The sequence below is a fragment of the Lissotriton helveticus genome, chromosome 3_1 (assembly GCF_964261635.1).
Source record: "Lissotriton helveticus chromosome 3_1, aLisHel1.1, whole genome shotgun sequence".
NCBI classification, from domain to species: Eukaryota; Metazoa; Chordata; class Amphibia; order Caudata; family Salamandridae; genus Lissotriton; species Lissotriton helveticus.
The window spans coordinates 1,024,587,667-1,024,608,911 of NC_136061.1; the positions used below are offsets into that span (position 1 = coordinate 1,024,587,667).

The 21,245-nt window shown below is 42.9% G+C and overlaps 1 protein-coding gene across 1 annotated transcript in view; it reads left to right on the forward strand.

Annotated features, from left to right (window-relative positions):
* The window catches only part of LOC144824202 (dynein axonemal heavy chain 11-like), a 3,356,387-nt gene that overhangs the window by 366,961 nt on the left and 2,968,181 nt on the right, over positions 1–21,245 (forward strand). Inside the window, exons 18-20 of the mRNA XM_078683354.1 lie at positions 1,072–2,242; positions 2,488–3,181; positions 12,279–13,436. Coding sequence (XP_078539480.1) covers positions 1,072–2,242; positions 2,488–3,181; positions 12,279–13,436 — 3,023 coding nt within the window. The remainder of the gene's footprint in view (positions 1–1,071; positions 2,243–2,487; positions 3,182–12,278; positions 13,437–21,245) is intronic.

The window sequence follows — 21,245 nt, forward strand, 5'->3', positions numbered from 1 at the left end:
GCTATAGTGCCTTCTTTCCTGACAGATTATGACTTATAATTTCAAACGTAACTCATTTTTTAGCTATACCACGGTAAAATACTCTGGCCTCACTGCCCATTTTTTTAAAAGGTAACATGTTTGGCCTGTGTTTCTGTTGTGTCCTTATCCTTTTTCTCTTTCCCCTACCCTGAACTGCGCAAGCTGTTCCCAGCGCGTAATTGGTTAAGCCAGCTAGAATGTTGACAGCTGAGTATTCTCTTTGACAGTTGACAGGATCAGTTGGCGCCTGGCTTTGATTCACACGCATGCTGCGGTGTGTTGTCTTGTTAATATATACATCTACAACTTCCACTGGTTACCGAGCATTTATCTTTAACAATTTGGTGATGAGGATGGGATTGTCTTCCACTGATAGTTCATTTCTCAGTTCCCAATATGTTCGTAATTCACTCTCCAAACGTGTTCCTTGATTTCTTGTAATTGCTTATCGTTAGAACATTCCTTTATCCATTCACTCCTTTTTATGGTTGGGAATTCTTCGCTGATGCTTGCAACACATAGATCTTCTTCTTGTGCTACTGTACCCGTGTTTTTCAAAGGAAGCCTACTCAAGTAATCTGCTTCTACATTCTTCACTCCAGGTAGGTACTGTACATCGTAATTGTAATCCAACAGTCTAACGGACAGACGTGCCAAGCGTGGGGAAGCATTGTACAATCCTTTCACGGTTAACACCTTAGTTAAAGGCTTGTGATCACACCTCAAAATTATTTTCTTTCCCCAGATATATTGGCAGAAGTGCTCCATTCGCAAAACGCATGCCAACGCCTCTCTTTCGATCACGGAGTACCTTTCCTCTGTTGCTGTTAGAGAGCGCAAAGCAAATACGATTGTGGCTTCACTTCCATTGCTCTCTATTTGCGTGAGTACAGCACCGAGCCCTTTTCCGCTAGCGTCTGTAGTTATCACGCACTCTAGTTTTCCGTCAAATCCTTGCAGAGCTGGTGCTTCACATATTTCCTTCTTCAGTTGTTTGAAGCTCTCTTCACATGCACTGGTCCACTCATATTTACTCTTGTTTTTGAGTAGTGTACTGATGTTTATGACAAGTGGTGGTGTGGAGATGGAGATATTAGCTGATTCTGGTTCTCCGTGTACAATTGTAAACCAAGAGGTGTGGAAAAACAAATTTCAAGGAGTTCTAGGCAACAAAATGGAAAAACCAGATATAACATTGAAAACCTTCACAAATCAACCAATAGAACTTGTGGGTTATAGGAAATTAAATTTCGTATTCAAAGAAAGAGCAATGGACAGCAAACTGTACATAGCTGTGACTGGCCCATCCGTATTAGGGTGGAGGGACCAGGGAAAACTTGGCATTACTCTCAACCCTAACAGTTCAAAACCTGTGTTGGTCATGCAACAGGACACTGCAACGAGCAAAGATCTTGTAGAAAGATTTCCTAATGTATTCAACGGGAAAATAGGGAAATTAAAAGGTTTCCAGCACAAAATCAAGTTAAAGGATAATGCAAACCCATGTGTACATAAAGTCAGGCATGTACCATTAACACTGAGGGAAGAAGTCAGAAAAGAAATCGATAAACTACTGGAGGCAGATATAATAGAGCCTACTGAATCAGCAGAGTGGGTCGCACCCTTGGTGGTCGCGAGAAGATCAAACGGTAAATTGAGGCTATGTATGGACCTGAGGGACCTCAATAAGAACATTCTCATCGAGCAGTACCCTCTGCCAAGAATAGGAGAAATGCTCAAAGGCATGAAAGTGTTTTCTACTATCGACCTGGCGGCTGCATACCATCAGGTACCACTACACCCTGATAGCAAACACCTCACCACTTTCATCTCACCTTTCGGGTGTTTCAGGTTCAAGAGAGTACCATTCGGCATTGCATCTGCTTCAGCGTTATTCCAAAGACGTATGCAAGAAATCTTTAAAGGGGTGAAAAACATACTCATCTTTCAGGATGACATCCTGGTCATGGGTAAAGATCAAAGTGAACACGACAGCAAACTAATACAAGTATTGAAGAAAATGGAAAAATGCGGAATGACAGCTGAATACAAGAAATGCAAATTCAGTAAAGATTGTGTAAACTACCTAGGACACGAAATCTCAAGTGATGGACTAAGACCAAAAATAGAACTTATTAGGGCAATTAAAGATGCACCAGTACCCACCAACAAGGACGAACTAAGAACATTTTTAGGGTTGGTGGAGTACTACTCAAAATTTGTAAAAGACTTTTCAGCCATAAAACCACATCAGTATACCACCCAGCGGGAAATGGAGCTGTGGAAAGATTCAATAGAGTGATAAAAGGAACCATCCAACTTGCAAACAACAATGGAAAATGTTGGAGGAAAGAAGTAAACAAGATGATTTGGGGATACAGAATCACCCTGGGCGAGAAAACGTTGGTGAGTCCATTTGAGGTTATGAGAGGTAGGACCCCCATCTCTAAAGATAATATTGGATAGATCAAGCCTGCGGTGAGAAAGGAATGGTCAGTAGATGCAATCAGGGAAAGGTTCATGGAAGCACAAAATGCATGCAAAGAAAAATACGACAAGAGCAGGAACTGCAAAGAGTTCAACATCAATGTGGGAGACTGTGTCAGAGTGAAGAAAAGCGGTCACATTGCCAAAGGCGAAAACAAGTTTACTGCGCCATTGGAAGTCGTGAAGGTCTTCTGCAATTCCGCCTTGCTCAGTGATGGGAGAGTATGGCACACCTCTGATATGTCCATCTGTCATAGAGGTGAAATTAACCAACGGAAAGGCAGAGAACAAAGCCCCGTGCAAGAAGAAAACTTATGCAGAGGGTCACAATTTGAGGAAGAAGAGTCAGACCAAGAGGAGGATTACAATGGTGAATCTTCTGTAAATCGGGACAACCAGGTTAGACAAGACCTTGGGAACATCGAATCTATCGGTGAACGCGAGGACTTCAGCACGGATGCCTCGGTGGTACCCCAGGACACGTGTGAGATCCATGCTTCTGGAAATAGACAAGAGGAAAATGAGTTTGAAGACGCAGAGAGTAATTGTATGTACAAAGAGACTGGAGAATCCTTACTAAGCAAGGATGGAACTTCTGTAGCACTGGCCGGTGCGTCTATGAACGATTCCGACAGTGTTAAAGCCGGCACCAGTAGCTTTGGCAGGGTTCTTAGTAAACCCAGCAGATTCGATGACTATGTTTGCGAATAGCACCGGGTTGTGAATTACTGTAACTTTGCAGCGCGCTTCTCTTTAGGGAAGGAGCTGTGTTGTTTCCTTATCCTTTTTCTCTTTTCCCTACCCTGAACTGCGTGAGCTGTTCCCAGCGCTTAATTGGTTAAGCCAGCTAGAATGTTGACAGCTGAGTATTCTCTTTGACAGTTGGCAGGATCAGTTGGCGCTTGGCTTTAATTCACACGCATGCTGCGGTGTGTTGTCTTGTTAATAAATACATCTACAACTTCCACTGGTTACCGAGCATTTATCTTTAACAGTTTCCAACTGGACTTTTCTCATTTTCAATTTATGTACATGTAACTGGTTGTATTTTGGGCTGAGGTGTGTTGCTGTGATGGAACACGGCATCACTGAAGGGAGTTCAGAATTCTAAGTGTAGCAGTAAAGTCACCAGAGTCCATGCCAGAAGGATAGGCAAAGCTAAGCTGTATGATTCACAATGGGGAAATCCACTGCTGTCATATTTCACTCAGCTGTCTGCCTCTCTGGTTTATATTTGTATGGGGCATAACCCATGAAAGTTTGGTTGTTTCCTGCTGGAGCTTTGAGGCATTGAGTATTACAGTTCTGAAGGAAGCAGGCTGGGAAACTTACATTTTTGACCAAATCGTTGTGACACTAATTCTAGTGGTGTTTACTGTAGGGTTTTTTAAGAAACAAGGGGGGACCCAGTAGGTGGCTATGGACCATGGGTAGTCAATTATTATGAGGAACAAGGGGTCCAAAGCTCAAGCAAATAAACTTATTTATATAGTATAGACCACAATCAGTTACTATACATTGTCCTTGCCCAGCCGGGCAGGAATTTTATTTATAGATTAGTACGAATGTTTTTCAATTTTTAAATACATTTTAACAGTACACAATTTTTTACCGTGAGGCACAGTCCTGCGCCATACATAGAGGTTTCTAGAAATGAGGGAAAGAAGTGAGTAAGAAATATTTCAGGCAAGAAAGAAAATGAGCGTACTGGGCACTGTGAAAGTAAAATGATTTAACAATGTTTCCCAGAGTAGAACATACATGAAAAATACGAATGATCAACTGTAAGTCTACTAAGAAAGGTCGACGTTTCGATCCCTCGCTCTAATAAAATGGGATCATCATCAGGACTTAAAACAAATTAATTGCCTGTATATAACATTAAATGCGCCTAGGTAGGCGCTGTTTATGGCGCTGATTATGGAGATATGCGTGGCTCCCACTTCGCTTGAGGAGTGCTAATAACGGTACAAGGGTCTGATGAATGTGGTTATGAACCGTTCGGTTCCACCGCAAGCTGGGGTCTCAGTGCAAGAGGGTTTTAGGCGGTCTTGGTTGATCCGCGATTGTATCGGGTAGGATGTCCGCTGAGCGTCCAAAGCAGGAGACCGGAGGGAAATCAGGGGGAGGGAGAGGCCCGCGGTTTTTTGATACGAGGCTCGATGTCCTCAGTGTTATTGGAGTCGGCGGTCGAAATTAATACATCGATTCGCAGGAAGGGAACAAGGTCCCAATGTGGTCCGGTCTTGCTGTTCTCTCCAGGACGCCACGTAGCGTGGAGAGAACAGCAAGACCGGACCACATCGGGACCTTGTTCCCTTCCTGCGGATCGATGTATTAATTTCGACCGCCGACTCCAATAACACTGAGGACATCGAGCCTCGTATCAAAAAACCGCGGGCCTCTCCCTCCCCCTGATTTCCCTCCGGTCTCCTGCTTTGGACGCTCAGCGGACATCCTACCCGATACAATCGCGGATCAACCAAGACCGCCTAAAACCCTCTTGCACCGAGACCCCAGCTTGCGGTGGAACCGAACGGTTCATAACCACATTCATCAGACCCTTGTACCGTTATTAGCACTCCTCAAGCGAAGTGGGAGCCACGCATATCTCCATAATCAGCGCCATAAACAGCGCCTACCTAGGCGCATTTAATGTTATATACAGGCAATTCATTTGTTTTAAGTCCTGATGATGATCCCATTTTATTAGAGCGAGGGATCGAAACGTCGACCTTTCTTAGTAGACTTACAGTTGATCATTCGTATTTTTCATGTATGTTCTACTCTGGGAAACATTGTTAAATCATTTTACTTTCACAGTGCCCAGTACGCTCATTTTCTTTCTTGCCTGAAATATTTCTTACTCACTTCTTTCCCTCATTTCTAGAAACCTCTATGTATGGCGCAGGACTGTGCCTCACAGTAAAAAATTGTGTACTGTTAAAATGTATTTAAAAATTGAAAAACATTCGTACTAATCTATAAATAAAATTCCTGCCCGGCTGGGCAAGGACAACGTATAGTAACTGATTGTGGTCTATACTATATAAATAAGTTTATTTGCTTGAGCTTTGGACCCCTTGTTCCTCATAATAGTTTACTGTAGGGTTGGCACTGGTGGGGATCTCTCTCCACTCAGCCACCTCACTCCAACCTGACAGACGTTATGTCTCGACAGAGATCAGAAGGAATTATTTGTGTAATCCCTTTCTATTCAGGGTTACTGACCAGGCAAAAAATAATATGTTTTCCCTCTAATTAGGAGAGCCTTTTATGTAAGATAATGTAAGAGAGCACAAGACAATGGTGTACCACAACAGTATACTCATATGCTTCTCATGGTATGAAGATGTGGTTGTCATTATACATGTGTTATTGTGCATTGAACTATGCTTCCTAATATAAGCAGATAACATTTATATAAGGGGAAAAATGTATATTACACCACAAGATATGTGTATATCCTAATATCCTAATTGTTGCTTCTATGTATATATAGGTACAGTTACAGAACGGTTAATGCCTGTAACTAAAACTTTCAGAAATGTCATATGTATATATGTTTTCATAAGTTAATTACTGGTATTTCAGAAGCATTGGCAGCCATCTTGGGACTTGGATGCAGCCAAGTTCCAAACAAAAACATAACAAATAGAGAAAGGGGCAGGGTAGGAATACCCTGACTCCCTAGTCCTGGTGATGGGGTCCCCCAGGAGCCCCGCCAGGGCCAAAAACCATTTATTTTTAAAATGTTGTGGTGAAAATCACGAGGATTTGGGAGTTACAGTGAAAATAAAAAAAATAAAGAACAAGCGCTGTCTCCTGTGCTGCCGTGTAGTTCCTACTAATCTATAGGATCTGCACGTTTATTGGACAACATAAACTTGGGGCTTGGTGCCTAGACTGCCACTGGACACTCCACAGGATTTGTTGGCCTATGGACCAGCTAGCTCACAGTGCCACCGTAAGACCCCTAACCTTATCAGAGAGCAAATGGTTTCTGGCAACCACTGAACATGACAACCCTGATCCCTCAAGGATTGTGGAAACAGTACAGAACCTTTTGCTCAGTCTCTCATGCTCACTTACTAGAAGAGAAGTATACAGAGAATATGCAGTGGGACGGTTTCTATAAGTTTATTGAACCAACGTTATTCTTGTACAAAATTTTGTGTGCTGCAATGATTTATAGACAGAATCAGAGAAAAGTGAATACGAGCACCAAAAGCATACATTGTGGATATAGTTCATATATGTAGTAATCTGGCATACTCCTACTATGTGAACACTACTCTAAGTGTACCTAGAGTGTGTGTATGTGTGAAGCCAAGAATCCCCCCAATAGACAATCAGACACAATTACCTGATGGGAGAGAATGAAGGACCTCGTCTTGGTCACGAACTGGGCAACCCTCAGGAGATGTCAGAACACTATATGGTGAAGTCTCAGCATGCAAGGACCCTCAGTGTCAGCCTCCTTTACCAATCTATTGGGATGCTCATCTTTTATATCAGAAATCAGCATTACAATGTGCGTATAGATTAGTGATGTTATGGACTTGTAGATAGCCCTGTCGCCCCGTGCATGAAGATAGAGATTACATTTGTACATAGTCAAAAGGACACCTTGTACATGATGTTGAGGTCGTTGTGATAATGTTGTGCAAAGCTAGATGTTAAAACAAGTTTAGTTTCAGGGAATTCAACATAGTCACTTTTGCAAATATGTGGAAAAGTTCACGGCTGAAACATTATTGTGAGGACAATGTAAGAAATAAGCTGCTTCGCTACATGGTCCCAACCTGGTAATATAAAAGTGCTTATTTGTATTTCAGCCCTCGAGTGGGTCAGGCCCCAGGCGCATTGGTATTGAATATGTGTGGGGCTCCTAAGAGCCTCGGGGGCCACCATCTCCCTGGTGCTTGATTTTTAAATTGGAGGAGGGCAACGTGGACCTCCCTCCTCAGGCTGTAAAGAGCCCCTGGGACCACCACCTCCCCAGGGCTTAAATATTATATTGGAGGGGCATTAAAAAAAATGCAGGGAGTTTCAAATCTGGGTGAAAACTTCGGATAAACAACCTGCGCCTTCAGGGACGAAAACAACCATCGTAAACACCCCAAACAGCCAAACAGCCCATTATTGCGCACAAAGAAAAACAAACGGCAACAAAAGCAATAAATGAGGTCAGGGAGACCCCGAAAGCAACTGGTACAAAAAACAGGAAAACAAGGCTCCAAGAAAAGACAAGTCCATTAATTCCTTTACAATATTCCATATTTGGGAAACCTATCCTCAATAGGAAAAAAACATCTTTCTAAAAGATCCAACAACAGCTATCTTTTCAGAAACAGGTCAACTGGAGGGCCTTCCGAACCCATTGACACCACAAAAAAATCTTTTAAGAACTGAGTCTAACAACACGGAGACCAAAAGCACACAGAAGGTCAGCAAAACTAATGAAAATGTCACCATGAATGAACAACAAAACAGCAGTCACTTAGTCATAGAGGCACAAGTCCATGCCTCTGACTATCCACACTCAACACCAAAATCAGTACTAAATCTAGTACCATTTAAACAAATGTCAGAAGAAATACATTGGGAAACATCAGATAATCCTAAATCCGTAAATATTGAGCAAAACAACTCATGGATGCGCTCAATATCACTATCAAGCAACACTGACCTCCTGCAGGAGTTGGAAGCTGAGACTCTTAACCAATCAGAGAACGGAAAGAGTAAGGAAACAAGGAAATAGAACACCCGCTACCAATAATCGAAATATCAAGTACATTGGAACAGCCCATTCAAACTCAGAGCCAAATGAGTCATAATGCGGAGAGAAACAATCAAGATTCGACCGGCAGCTGCAAAAGAGCTCCAGCACAACAAGTCTTTTACAGAATAACATAATACCAGCAGATAAAGCAAAGGAACGAGATAGAAGCGGAGATAGAAGCGTAGCAGGTCCCGCATCAGAAATAAAAGAGGGGATCCATCAGTCAGCATATTCATCACTGTTAAAAGTGCTAGAAACCACAATAACTTCCGTGAGAGGCTATGGCCTCCTGGTTTTCCTATGCCTAATGCCATGGGCACTGCGGCAAAAAATCTGGGGGTCTGATTTAATGACAATCTGACCTTTTCTACCCAGGTTAAAAAGCTGGCAGTGACCTGCTTTGGTACATTAAAAACCTTGAGGAAGTTCTTGCCTCATCTTCCTAGACCTGCCAAAGAAACGGTTGTCCTTCTTTTGATTTTGTCTCAGTTGGATTATGCCAATGCGCTCTATGCGGGCATCTCTGGCTACCTTCTGAACAAATTGCAGGTCATACGGAACTCGGCTGCTAGACTCTTGCTGGGTATATCTCGCAGATGTAGTGTGCGTGGCCACTTGCGTTCTTTGCATTGGCTACCAGTGGAGGTGCGTATACAATTCAAAACCCTGGACATTGCCCAGAGGACCTTGTATGGCTGGGGTCCTTCTTATCTCTAGAAGAGGTTTGTTTTTTACAATCCTATGAGAAAGTTGCGGCCATCCTCCCAGCTCCTGATGCAGACCCCGAGATTTAAACGCCAGAGGCTCGGTGGGAGCTCATTTGTGCACAAAGCTGCTTTGGCTTGGAATGCTCTTCCCATGACCTTACGCAGTATTCAAGACTCAGTGATCTTCAAAAAAAAAGTTTAAAACCTTCCTCTTTGAATAGCGCCTTGGTTAGTGGTTCCTTTTCTTGAGCGCGCGCCGGGATACTCTTCGGAGTATCTGTGCGCGATATATAAATGGATTTAACATTTAACAATAACAGTAATTAATATGAAATTGGACAAGTTAGACACACACATTGACTTAATGAATATAATCGCCTCATATATCGTAGGAATCAATATGAGATTGGAAACGCTAGCAAACTTGATAATTAAGGAGTGAGAAACAAACGCAGCAGTAAGCAAAGATTGTGTATGTGGAATGATAATCGATAAGCTAAGTAATGTACCAGCAATTCTAACAAGCATCTTAAATGAGAGGCAAAAGACTGGCGATGGTCGGACAATAAACACAAATCCTACTAGCAAGTCCCCAAAGCCAAACCAACAAACTTCCTGTGCTGGTCATTCAAATGTATTGATTATAGCAGATCCCAAGATATCATCAGCAATCTTGGGAAGGAACAACCAAAGGTACTACACATAAGTGACCGACCAAAGATGATCAGTGAAGGGACAAAGATGATAGATAAAGACTTGGGCCAAGCAAATCCTTCTCCGGCCTTACTAGCTGGCCAAGGTAAGATAGAAATATGCTGGAAAATCAAAAGACAGAGGAAACGAGCAAGGAAATCCAAAAAGAGCAATCAGAACATAATGAAAGCTACCAGTACCAGCAGGAGATGGTTTCATATCTTCGGACCCAAAAAATTACATATAAGTCAAGAAGTGACAAGTACACATACAGAACAGAGGACTATAGTAGAGGAAGAGCAAAAACAAGGACACCACACCTCGTCAACCTCATTAAGTCACAATCTACAAACAGACGAATCATTCAACAGGATTCAGGCAAACCACACACAAATCCAAACAGCATCCATTAACAGCAAACCACTGGAAGTAAAAATAAGAAACTCTCAGACCCAATACAATCACGAATCTCGAACAAATCAGGAAACCAGACATATAAGTCGAGAAGTACAGAAAGACAGAATAATGGTAAATCAAGCAACGCAGGAAGTCGTTAATACAAACCGAGATGACATCAGCACAGAAAATAAAGGAAGACAGAAGCAAATAAAATGTGCATCGGAGCGGGCTCTTGTGAAGCGACCATCTGACTTCAGGAGCAACCCAGTGCAAACAAAGGGCACCTGAGAGATAGAGCAAAGAAGCCCTCCAAAAGAAGATGCACCGAAGGAAAACTCCACAATCAAAATCAATATGCAAACAGGTGATAGATCTGGCATCACTCAAAGAGAGGTATCGGAACTGGCCCTTTTGAAGCGATCATCTGGTATCAGGAATAACCCAGTGCAAACAAAGGGCAGCTGGAGAGATGAAGAAAAGACGCCCCCCAAAAGAAGATGCACCGAAGGGAAAATTCACAATCAAAATCAATATGCAAACAGGCAATAGACCTGGAATCAATCAAAGAGAGGTATTACAACATTCAGCCCCTACAGTAATAACATTGGACAATAATCAAGAAAACACTTGGAATAAACAGATTATATTAACCCCACACTACATCTCTCAGGGGAAACAAGATCTCCTCAATAGAGGCAATATATTGAGACTTATAGCTGGAATCCCTACATTAAAGCATCTGACCACCACAGACCTATTGTCGATTGAATTTATTTCCCAAGAAAAAAAAGTAGTACGGAAAAAACACTATTGGCTTGGAAAAATGATGAAATAGTGCCTTTAATAATGAACGCCAGACAAGAGTTTGAAGGTTGGGGCATTACAATGGCAAGACCAATAGTATTATGACATCATTGCACTCCATGAAATATGGCTGATGAGTATAAGTTTGGCACGAGTGTAAGATCTACATCCACTCCCGCACCATCAGCTGATGGTTTGGGCGGTAGAGTCGGGTGTTACTACAAAGATCCCATATGATGAAACTCCGCCAAATTAGGGTGGTTTGATGGGAATATCTCGGCCAACTATTACTCTAGTATCCACTCTTTTGTAGTCTTCTTGTGTTACCACACGTTCTAGACCTCTTCATCCAATTTGGTATATAAATGACTGTTGTTGGAGATGGGATGTTAGGTCTTTAAATATATCTCCTCTGACCCTTCTCAAATTTTGTAGTTTTTGGTTGTGGAGCAACTTTGTTGCGGGTCGCTACACTGGTGTGATTTGAAACTATCTCATACTTTTTTGCTCTTCCCACTCATTTTTTGTGACTTGCTGGTTTGACCATGGCCGACTTTATGGGGCTGGCTTTTGATGATGAAGCGATGAATTCTATTTTAGAAAACAACCCGAGTATGTTGGACTCTTTACCTGCTTTAACGGTCGCAAAAAAAGACGACTGGACTACGTTATTAAACCTAAAGAAAAATCTCTCCCGTATTTCCATACATGGTATAATCATGGCAGAGTATCTTCGTGGGAAATTCTCGCCGACAGGCTTGATTGTGACCAATACCCCACGCCTTTTCTTGACAAATAAAGACTTTCTGCGTGACTGGTCGCTCATCGCATGGCGATGCACGCGGGACTGGTTAATCTTGATAATAAATACGGCTAAAAAAACAGCCGACAGTATTCTCATTGAAATACAATTGCTTGAGGGACAGATTAAGACCACACTTACGTCCCCTGTTTTCAAAAAACAACTAGATGAGACTAACAAGGTCAGCAAGGACTATAACGATAACATCCTTTTTTCAAAACTTGAAAAATGCAAGAAAGATCTTGCTCGGTTCTCCATGACTAAAATCTTCCCCTACACCAGTGATGATTGGGTAGCTCCTGACTTCAACAACAAAGGGAGGAGATATGGGTCTAATTACTCCTCCTCAGCTTCAGATCCCGATTCCGATTCTGACAACACAGGGGCGGGAACAACCCAGTTCAAGAGAGGGGGACAATATAGAGGGCCTAACAGAAGAAAGGGCAATAGAGGGTTCTATCAGAATCAAGCACAGTGGTGGTCACCCAACCCATGGGGTTTCCAACCACCTTTCACTCATCCCATGTCTTCCTTTCCACCACACCCTCAATTCTACCAAGACCAGTCTTTTTTAGGACAGGGACGAGGTCGCAATTACGGGAGGAGGAGAGGACCACAACAGGTCAATTGGGAGACAGATCAAACCTTCCCACAAACCAGGAGTCGCAGAGCGGCGCAGGCAGCACAAGTAACACCGACAACATCAGGAACGTAATAGTTAACCTGAGTTCAAGAGACCTAGAATCAGATGAAATATCAGTACTAGAGAGGGGTTTGGGGTTTGTCCCCACTAATAAAGGAGATGCCTTTGAGACACGTTGTGAACTTGCTAAGTTCTTTAGGAAAGTGCGGTTGCACTTTTTCTTCAATAAAGAGGGCACTGACACAACTGAACGATTGGAGCCGTTGACCAACACAGGCCTACGTCCTAAGTCTGTTTTCACACCTTTGGGACACCAGGTTCCTTCCAAGGTTTCTACTTTTGAACAGGCCGTGACTCATGATGTCATGGCTCTGTTTCAGAGTGAACATCGGTGCTTTCAGAACCTGTCTAGAAATGAGAAGATTGCCATGGCCCGCCTTGCCGCCGACCAAAGAATCATCATTAAGCCGGCAGACAAGGGCGGAGCCATCGTCATTTTAGACACTACCTCTTACCAGCAGGAGTGCTTGAGGCAACTCACGAACAGTGACTCATACCAACGCGTTGCTGTGGACCCTACTCCTCGTCTTCTCACTGAAATTAAGAGCATGGTGGAGGAAGCGAGTGCTGTAGGGTGGATAACACCACATGAGGCTAGATTCCTAGTAACAGATAAACCTGTCATGCCTGCTTTTTACTGTCTACCTAAGATTCATAAACCAACACGGCCTCCCCCGGGCCGTCCTATCATCTCCGGTATAGGCTCTATTTTGGAGCCCTTGTCTACCTTCGTAGACTTTTTCTTACGACCACTTGTCAAAGAGATGCCCACCTATTTGCAGGACACGGCCGATGTCCTTAGATTACTGCCAGAGGTGAGGTTTGACATCGACGCTGACCTACTGGTCAGCTTTGATGTTGAGTCTCTTTATACTTGTATCCCACAGGTAGAGACCCTTGAAGCTATCAGATCTCTCCTCGAGAGACGTGATTTGCAGAGCATCACTCCTGTCAGTTTTATCATGGAGTGTGCGAGGATAGCTATGATGGAGAACCACTTCAGATTTGAGGACCAGATCTACTTACAGACCTCTGGTACCTCCATGGGCAGCATTTTTGCCCCCAGCCTCGCCAACCTATATATGCACCTCTTTGAGCAGAACATCGTGCTCAACCACAGCAACCCTTTTTTCGATCAGGTGTTGCTGTGGAAACGGTATATAGATGACATCCTTGTGGTGTGGCGAGGGACTGTTTCGGAAGTGGAGGCTTTCCATGAGTGGTTGAACCATCAGAATCAATATCTCAGGTTCACCATAGAGTGGAGCAGACAACAGTTGCCCTTTCTGGACATCTTGATTTTCCCGCAGGATGGCCATCTGGGATGCGAGCTCTACAAAAAACCAATGGCGAAGAACTCACTCCTGTCCTACGACAGCCATCATCCGCGGGCCTTGCGGGACAATCTCCCTGTGGGACAGTTCCTTAGGGTCCGCAGGAACTGCTCATCTAGAGCAGCATTTGACAAACATGCTCGGACTTTATCCAGGAATTTAGAGGATAGGCAGTATCCACGCCATTTGGTACGTAGAGCTTGGAAGCGGGCGTCCAATAACAACAGGGACGCCCTACTGGAAACCAAAATTATCAAAGAACCTCTGGAGAGACTCACCTTTGTGAGTACCTTCTCTGTTTTGTCTAACAGAATACAGAAAACTGTGCAGAAACACTGGGCTATTCTTAACACCGCTGACACCACTATCACTCCACCACTGTTCTCTTTCAAAAGAGCTCGTAGTATAAGAGACAGTTTGGTGCATACTAGACCAGTTATGAAGAAAGTGGAACAGCAAAATACCCTCTGGAACACCCAACCAGTGCGTGGGCATTTTCCATGTGGCTCGTGCAGTGCCTGTCCACAGACCTATAAAACAGACCAGGTCGACATAGGTACAGGGACACCTTGGATACTTCGCAAACACACGAACTGTAACACAGAAGGTGTTATATATCTGATTACTTGTCCTTGTTCCCTACAGTACATAGGACACACTACCAGGAAAATGAAAATACGAATAAGTGAGCATAAGAGCACTATTCGCTGCCATAAGCAATCGACTGGTCTCACCAACCACTTTCTTGAAAAGAGACACAGAGTTGAAGATCTAAAGTGGGTGATTTTAGAACACCCTTACATTCCACCCCATATTACTGACAAATCTAAATTCCTATTTGTGAAAGAGCAGAGGTGGGTGTTTAGGCTCCGAAGTGATAGCATAGGGTTGAACGATCCCATTCCATGGACGTCTATGTGATGAGGGATCTTAACATCTGTTTTTCCATCATAAACTAGAATCCTCTAGTAGGCTTGTATCTAGCACAAGAACATCCGTAGTCTGTTAGGGTGATCCACTCTGTTCCATAATGACCAGCTGTAGGTGGTGAGACAGCCATTATTATTACACTTCCTCTAGCATGCCTCTTTAGGCGACTGTCTCACATACACCCGTTGGTTGCAGGAGGGATGGTTAGCTATCACCTTGTTTATTTTATTTCCTCTTCCTGACCTCTCATCAATCGAGGTTTTTGTAAACTGTTAATTTTTTCTGGGCACTTGCAGCAATCTTATTTATCTATCTACATAATTATGTGTGTTAATGGCGGTTATCTAGCTTCCTGAGCCACATGTACATTGTGCATGGGCACAGCGCGTCACTGATCATCTACTTTCGCTGCTGTGCTCACACGGGCCATGCGCCTGAATTTTCAAAGCGCAGTCTTATCAGATATTCCTGCAGAGCACATGCGCGCACGAGTAACGGACTCCCTGTGTGCGCATGCGCCTATGGTTTGTGAGATCTTCGAGGCTAATAACACGGCGCATACTTTCCCGCGTCATTGTAGCAGGTGTTTCATGCACATGCGCATCGTGGTCGGAGACGCGATCTCTGCTAAAACAGCCAATTGACGGTGACATTTACTTTAGTGGTTATTTTACACACATGCGCATCGCGGTCTGAAACGCGGATTCTGTCAAACAACCAATTGACGGCAAGAACTGCTGCAGTGGCCGTTTCACGCACATGCGCATCGCGGTCTAAGACGCGATTTTTTCTAAACAGCTGGTGTCAATGACGAAGTTAACTACCAATTGACGGCAGTATTTAAAGCAGTCTTCCTGATCCGGTCGGTACCTCCACTTCCTCTCGGACGCCTGAGAGAGGTACCGACGGACAGGTAAGGTGAGAGTCTAAACAGTACATACTGGAAGTATGCTACAGTGAGGTAGATTGTTTGCTAAGTTGCTGCTCTCTGCTGTCATGTGGTAGCGCTCTTGCTTACCCTTGTTAGTCTCCATCTATCCTATGTTTTAAGTTGTTGTAGTTGCTTTGGCCTGAGTTAAACTCTCCTTCTTTTTGGCCATAGCATATCATCACTTACAGCCACCCCTTTTAAGTTGTATTATGGTCGCATTTATGCAAGTTCACAGTTTATGGGTTGTGATAAATAAGTGTTGCAACTAATGGTGGAAAGCGTATAATTCTTCTGGATATTTTGCTTTCTTATGCACTTTTTAGAGCGGGGCCTCATATTCCCGAGCGGTTGCCGGGTGAGGTGAGGTCCACTTCCTTGCAAAGCTTGGTGAGTATTTATAGACACAAGTGGCGTGTTCTGTAAATGAGTAAGTAGACTCTAATGGTGGACGGGATATCTTTTGATCCCGTTTATGGTGTGGTACACACATGTCTTTGCTATTTAATTGTGGTATATATTAGTAATGCACATAATCTTGGTTATTTTTTTCAGGATTGTGAAAGGAAAACATCTTCTACATATGGACATTGGGGCTCCAAGTTCATGGTAGCTGATTGCATTTTATTTATGTTCTCACTTCACTTCGTTATAATTCACTTTTTGTGGCAGTAGCTTTAAATCTTTGGTCCTGACGAAAGCCTGACGACACGTCTATAGGGCTGAAACATGTTGACCACCTGCACAGCGCCATAGTGTAGTCTTTAGCTTCAACTACCTGGCGTGTTTTTAACTTTAACACTCGGACTTTCTTTATTAAATGTGCTCTTGTCTGAGTCGCTAATTTTAACATTCTTTCACCACAGCACTGCACAGACACTTTCATCACCACTCTATGAGTATAAGTTTGGCACGAGTGTAAGATCTACATCCACTCCCGCACCATCAGCTGATGGTTTGGGCGGTAGAGTCGGGTGTTACTACAAAGATCCCATATGATGAAACTCCGCCAAATTAGGGTGGTTTGATGGGAATATCTCGGCCAACTATTACTCTAGTATCCACTCTTTTGTAGTCTTCTTGTGTTACCACACGTTCTAGACCTCTTCATCCAATTTGGTATATAAATGACTGTTGTTGGAGATGGGATGTTAGGTCTTTAAATATATCTCCTCTGACCCTTCTCAAATTTTGTAGTTTTTGGTTGTGGTGCAAGGAAGTGGCCAATTACACACTCCATCATGTAACGGCAACTAGAACACATAAGTATGGAAGGCCAAAGGGTGGCTTAGCAATAGCAACATATATATCAACGGCTCTTAACATTAAAACTGAACAGCTACCTAGTACGACATCAGACCTACAAGTAAATATAATGGTCCAAAGGCCTCAAAACCAGACAACAACAGGGATATTAATTAATCTCTATTTTCACCCGAACGCTAGGAAAAAAGAGGCACAGTCTGAAAAACTGATATCAATAATCACTTCAATCAGATTTGAAAACCCAGTTTGGGAGATAATAATAACTAGCGATTTCAAGTCATACTTAATCTATACACCAGATGATGATGAGCAACCAACAGCAGATAATGAGCTATGGTCTGTTCCCTCACAATCATCCTCTACAATAAAAAGACACGATTTGAATGGGCAAAAGCAGGTTCTCGCACTAGATCATCTTGGCTTGCGAGTCTTAAATGCTAGAACAAAAGATGACACTCCTCCACGATGGATTTATCAGTACTCAACCCGAAGTGACCATTCATATCAGGTACTTGAATTGGAAACAGGCTATCTAAAACATCGCCCTGCTCCCATTGAGATGGGTCAACTGACCACAACTAATCTGAAACTTATTCCGATGGTCACTAGAAACTCTGCCAGAACTAATATTGCTAGCAAAAGAAATAATTGAAACAAATATCACTTCCGGCAACAACCCAGTAGAGAACTGGTTCACCTTCACAAATAAATGATTAATTCAAGCACCTAAAATTAATTACGAACAGAAAATAAGGTTTAAGCCCAATGCAAATATTTCTAGCAAGGCCTACTCGCTAAGAAAATAACTGAGAAAGGCGGTGAGGAAAAACAATACACAGAAAGTCCAAAATCACGCCTGGGAGAAAATAAAGAATATCAAGAAGCAGTACAAAAATCAAATCTGGAAGGACCAGAAAGCACAACAGGAGATATTCTGGGCAAAGTTACTTTCTTGTGCTAAACAAACAAATAAAAGGCTCTTCTGGGAATTAGTAAATGGCACACCAAGATCAAAAGAAGTAATAAATAATGCCTCTGTAACAGAGACTGGTTGGGTAGTTCATCTAAGTAAAATATTTGAAGACCTCGCAACATTCCCTAAAAGTGTAACAAACAGTAACAGCAAATCTTTGAACCCTAAACTCTCTGGGAAGAATCATACTGGACCACAAGACCTCGGTACCAATTGAGCCCCACCACCAGCCCTGGAAAGTCAACATTACACAGCAGAAGATATCTCCAGAATAATAAAACAGGATCGCAACGATGGGGCCCCAGCCCAAATGGCATCCCGCAGGCCATCTTCAGGGCTGATCCTGACGATTGGACAAATTTAACAGGTCTCTATAACAAAATCGGTCTAACAAATACCCTTCCCCCGAGCGGGAAAGGGTCAATCATTAACCCGATCTTCAAGGGAGGTGACAGGGCAGACCCGGCAAACTACAGGCTAATCGCGCTTATTGATGTTGAAGCAAAATATTTTGCCTCATTAATCCTGGAGGACTTGGTAGAATGGTCCAAAATAAAAGGGCTGATTCCATTCAACCAAACATGGTTTCGCAAAGGAAGTGGCACAACAACAAATATTTTAGCCCTTGCCACAATAGCAGACAAGTGCAAACGCCTGCAAAGACCACTACAACTGTGTTTTATAGACTTCAAAGCTGCGTTCGATCGTGTGAACCGCGGTCTGTTATGGAGTAGACTACAGAACCTGGGACTCCCGGAAACAATGTTATGACCCATAATACAATTGTATATGTGTACGTGGGTCCGTGTGAAAATAGCAAATGGCACAAAAATGTCCAGGAAGATACAAACAGAGATCGGACTGAAACAAGGCTGTGTACAAGCCCCCCATTTATTTAACCTTTTTATGGCAGTTCTCTCACCCCAATTGGATCAGGCAAATGCACATCCTCCGTGCCTGGCAACATTGCCCATAACGCACTTCTCGTATGCAGACGATATAGTCTTGCTTAGTCTAACTAGAATAGGCCTACAGAGAGCACTTAGGGGCATATGTAGGTAATTCACATTTTGCGATTCTCAAATAGCGATTTTTAAGGAATCGCTATTTGAGAATTGCAAAATGGAAAGTAGGTAAAAAATTGCAATATATTTGCGAATCTCTAAAATTCCTTAATTGCGATTAGCAAATTGCGAATCGCAATTAAGGAATGAGTGTCCCATTCATTCCTATGAGCCAAGAGGCCCATAGGAATGAATGGGGATACATTCTTAAATTGCGATTTTCAATGAGAAAATCGCAATTTGAGAATCGCAATTCCAAGGGTGCCACGGTGTCCAAAGGACACCTGTTGCACCCCTGGAATGTGCCTGTAAGTACATGTGGCACACATACATGCCCTAAGGGCATGTCTGTGCGCCACCTGGCACTTTGAATTTAAAAAAAAAAATGCATTTTGACAGGAAATCGCAAAATACCATCTACTTGAAGTAGGTGGTATTTTCGATTCCTTAAGCCAAAATTGCGATTTAAAGGAACCCCTACATAGCATTTAAGGAATTGCAAAATTGCGATTCCTTAAATGCTTGAGCAAAATAAGGAATCGCAATTTTTGTGATTCCTTATTTTGCTAAGTGGCACCTACATACCAAAAAGCCGTTTGCGATTCACAAACGTCGGAATTCTGTGAATAATGACATTTGCGAATCGAAAACGCCTACCTACATATGCCCCTTAATGAGCTATTAATGTTTGCTAACACCAAAGCCTTGGAAATTAACATCACCAAAACAAAAACGATGTCACTCACGTATTGTACGTGACATCAGCATCAATTCAAGCTGGGAGAGACGAGCCTTGGAATAGTTAGTACTTATAAGTAACTGGGGTATATATAGACATTTATTACATTTCCAATTTCAGAAACAATATCTGGAAAGAAAAGGAAACAGCCTTATTGATGCATTTTGTGCTCTTGCAAAAAAACTATATGGTCCTTCCTTTACGCCACTAACAGCAGAGATGGCCGCTAAACTACTACCTGCAGTAACCTATGCAAGCATAGTGTTAAATGGCAAAGACGGACAACTCCTAGACTCTCTGCAAATAAAGGCCTACAAAAAAGTCTTTAGTCTACCTCATAACGCATCCCGGCTCAGGTCCGACTGGAATTCAGTCTCATCAAACATGAGGTAGAGAGAAAATACACAGCGATTAAAATTTGGTACCGATCGAATATCATAAATGATGCCTTGTGGCGAGCCCAGGAGGACGATCCAAGCTCAAGTTACTGTAAATTCCTGAAAATGACACTAAAGGAAACCGAGACAACTGAACTTTGGGCGCAGAATCCTTTCTTCCAAGTCTTCCATAGCATAACAAACAAAGCGGCTAAGCTACAATCATCATTAGAAGACAAAGGCACCTTAGACAAAAGATCCCATGCCTGGATGGTTCTCCAATCCTATACATCACTCCGACCGGCGAAATACCTCGGTACAACATAATCGCCCCACTTGAAATGAAAGTTAATGGCAATCAGATTAGGGGTATTACCAAGCCTGGCTGATCAACCTGCATGGAAGTATAAAGGCGTCAAAACATGTATATTATGTGGTGCAGCATGGCAAGATTTTATCCATCTAATGTGTGTCTGCCCCAGCTTAAAATCGAAAAGCGTATTGCTCCTAACAAAGTCTTTTAATGACAGAGGGATCCAAACTTGTAGATCGGCCATCATTAGAGGACTTGGTACAACAGACCCTCAGTTAACCTGTAAAATGATGAAATTTGTATTACTTTATGGAAAAAAACTATATGGTTGATGGAAGCTGGCACTGCCAACCCAGTAATGTTTAGTACCTTATTTGCATTATGATATTGTTATGGTTTTAATTAACTTAAACAATAAAGTATTGATTGATGTATTGGAGGGGGTGCCGCAGACTCCACTCATAAGGCTCTTGGGAGCTCCTGGGACTACCACCTCTCCTGGGACAGAAATTAAAATAAAGGGGGGAGGACAGTCCACCCTCCTCCCAGGCTGTATTCAGCCCCAGGGCAGCCGCTGCAAATTGAAAGGAGCCCCTCCTGGAGCCATTAAAAGCCTAGGGACCACCACCCCCCTTGGACCAGCTCCTTATGTCCTGAGGTGCCCACTCTCGGGACATAATAGTTTGCTGTCACTTGACTGGAGCTATGACAGTTCCAGCTAAGTGAGAGCTAACTGTAAGTTGGCTCAAAGTGGGCCAGAGCAGGAAAACTGATACTGCTTGCTGGGAGCTGACTTTTCATCTGTTTTCTTGCCCATTGCAAATCTATAAGGGAGGTGCAGGCATTGATTATGTATTGGAGCGCAATCTAATTTGTAGTGACTGTGACAAGTGGTTTCTTCCTTGTTGCTTCCTGGTGAA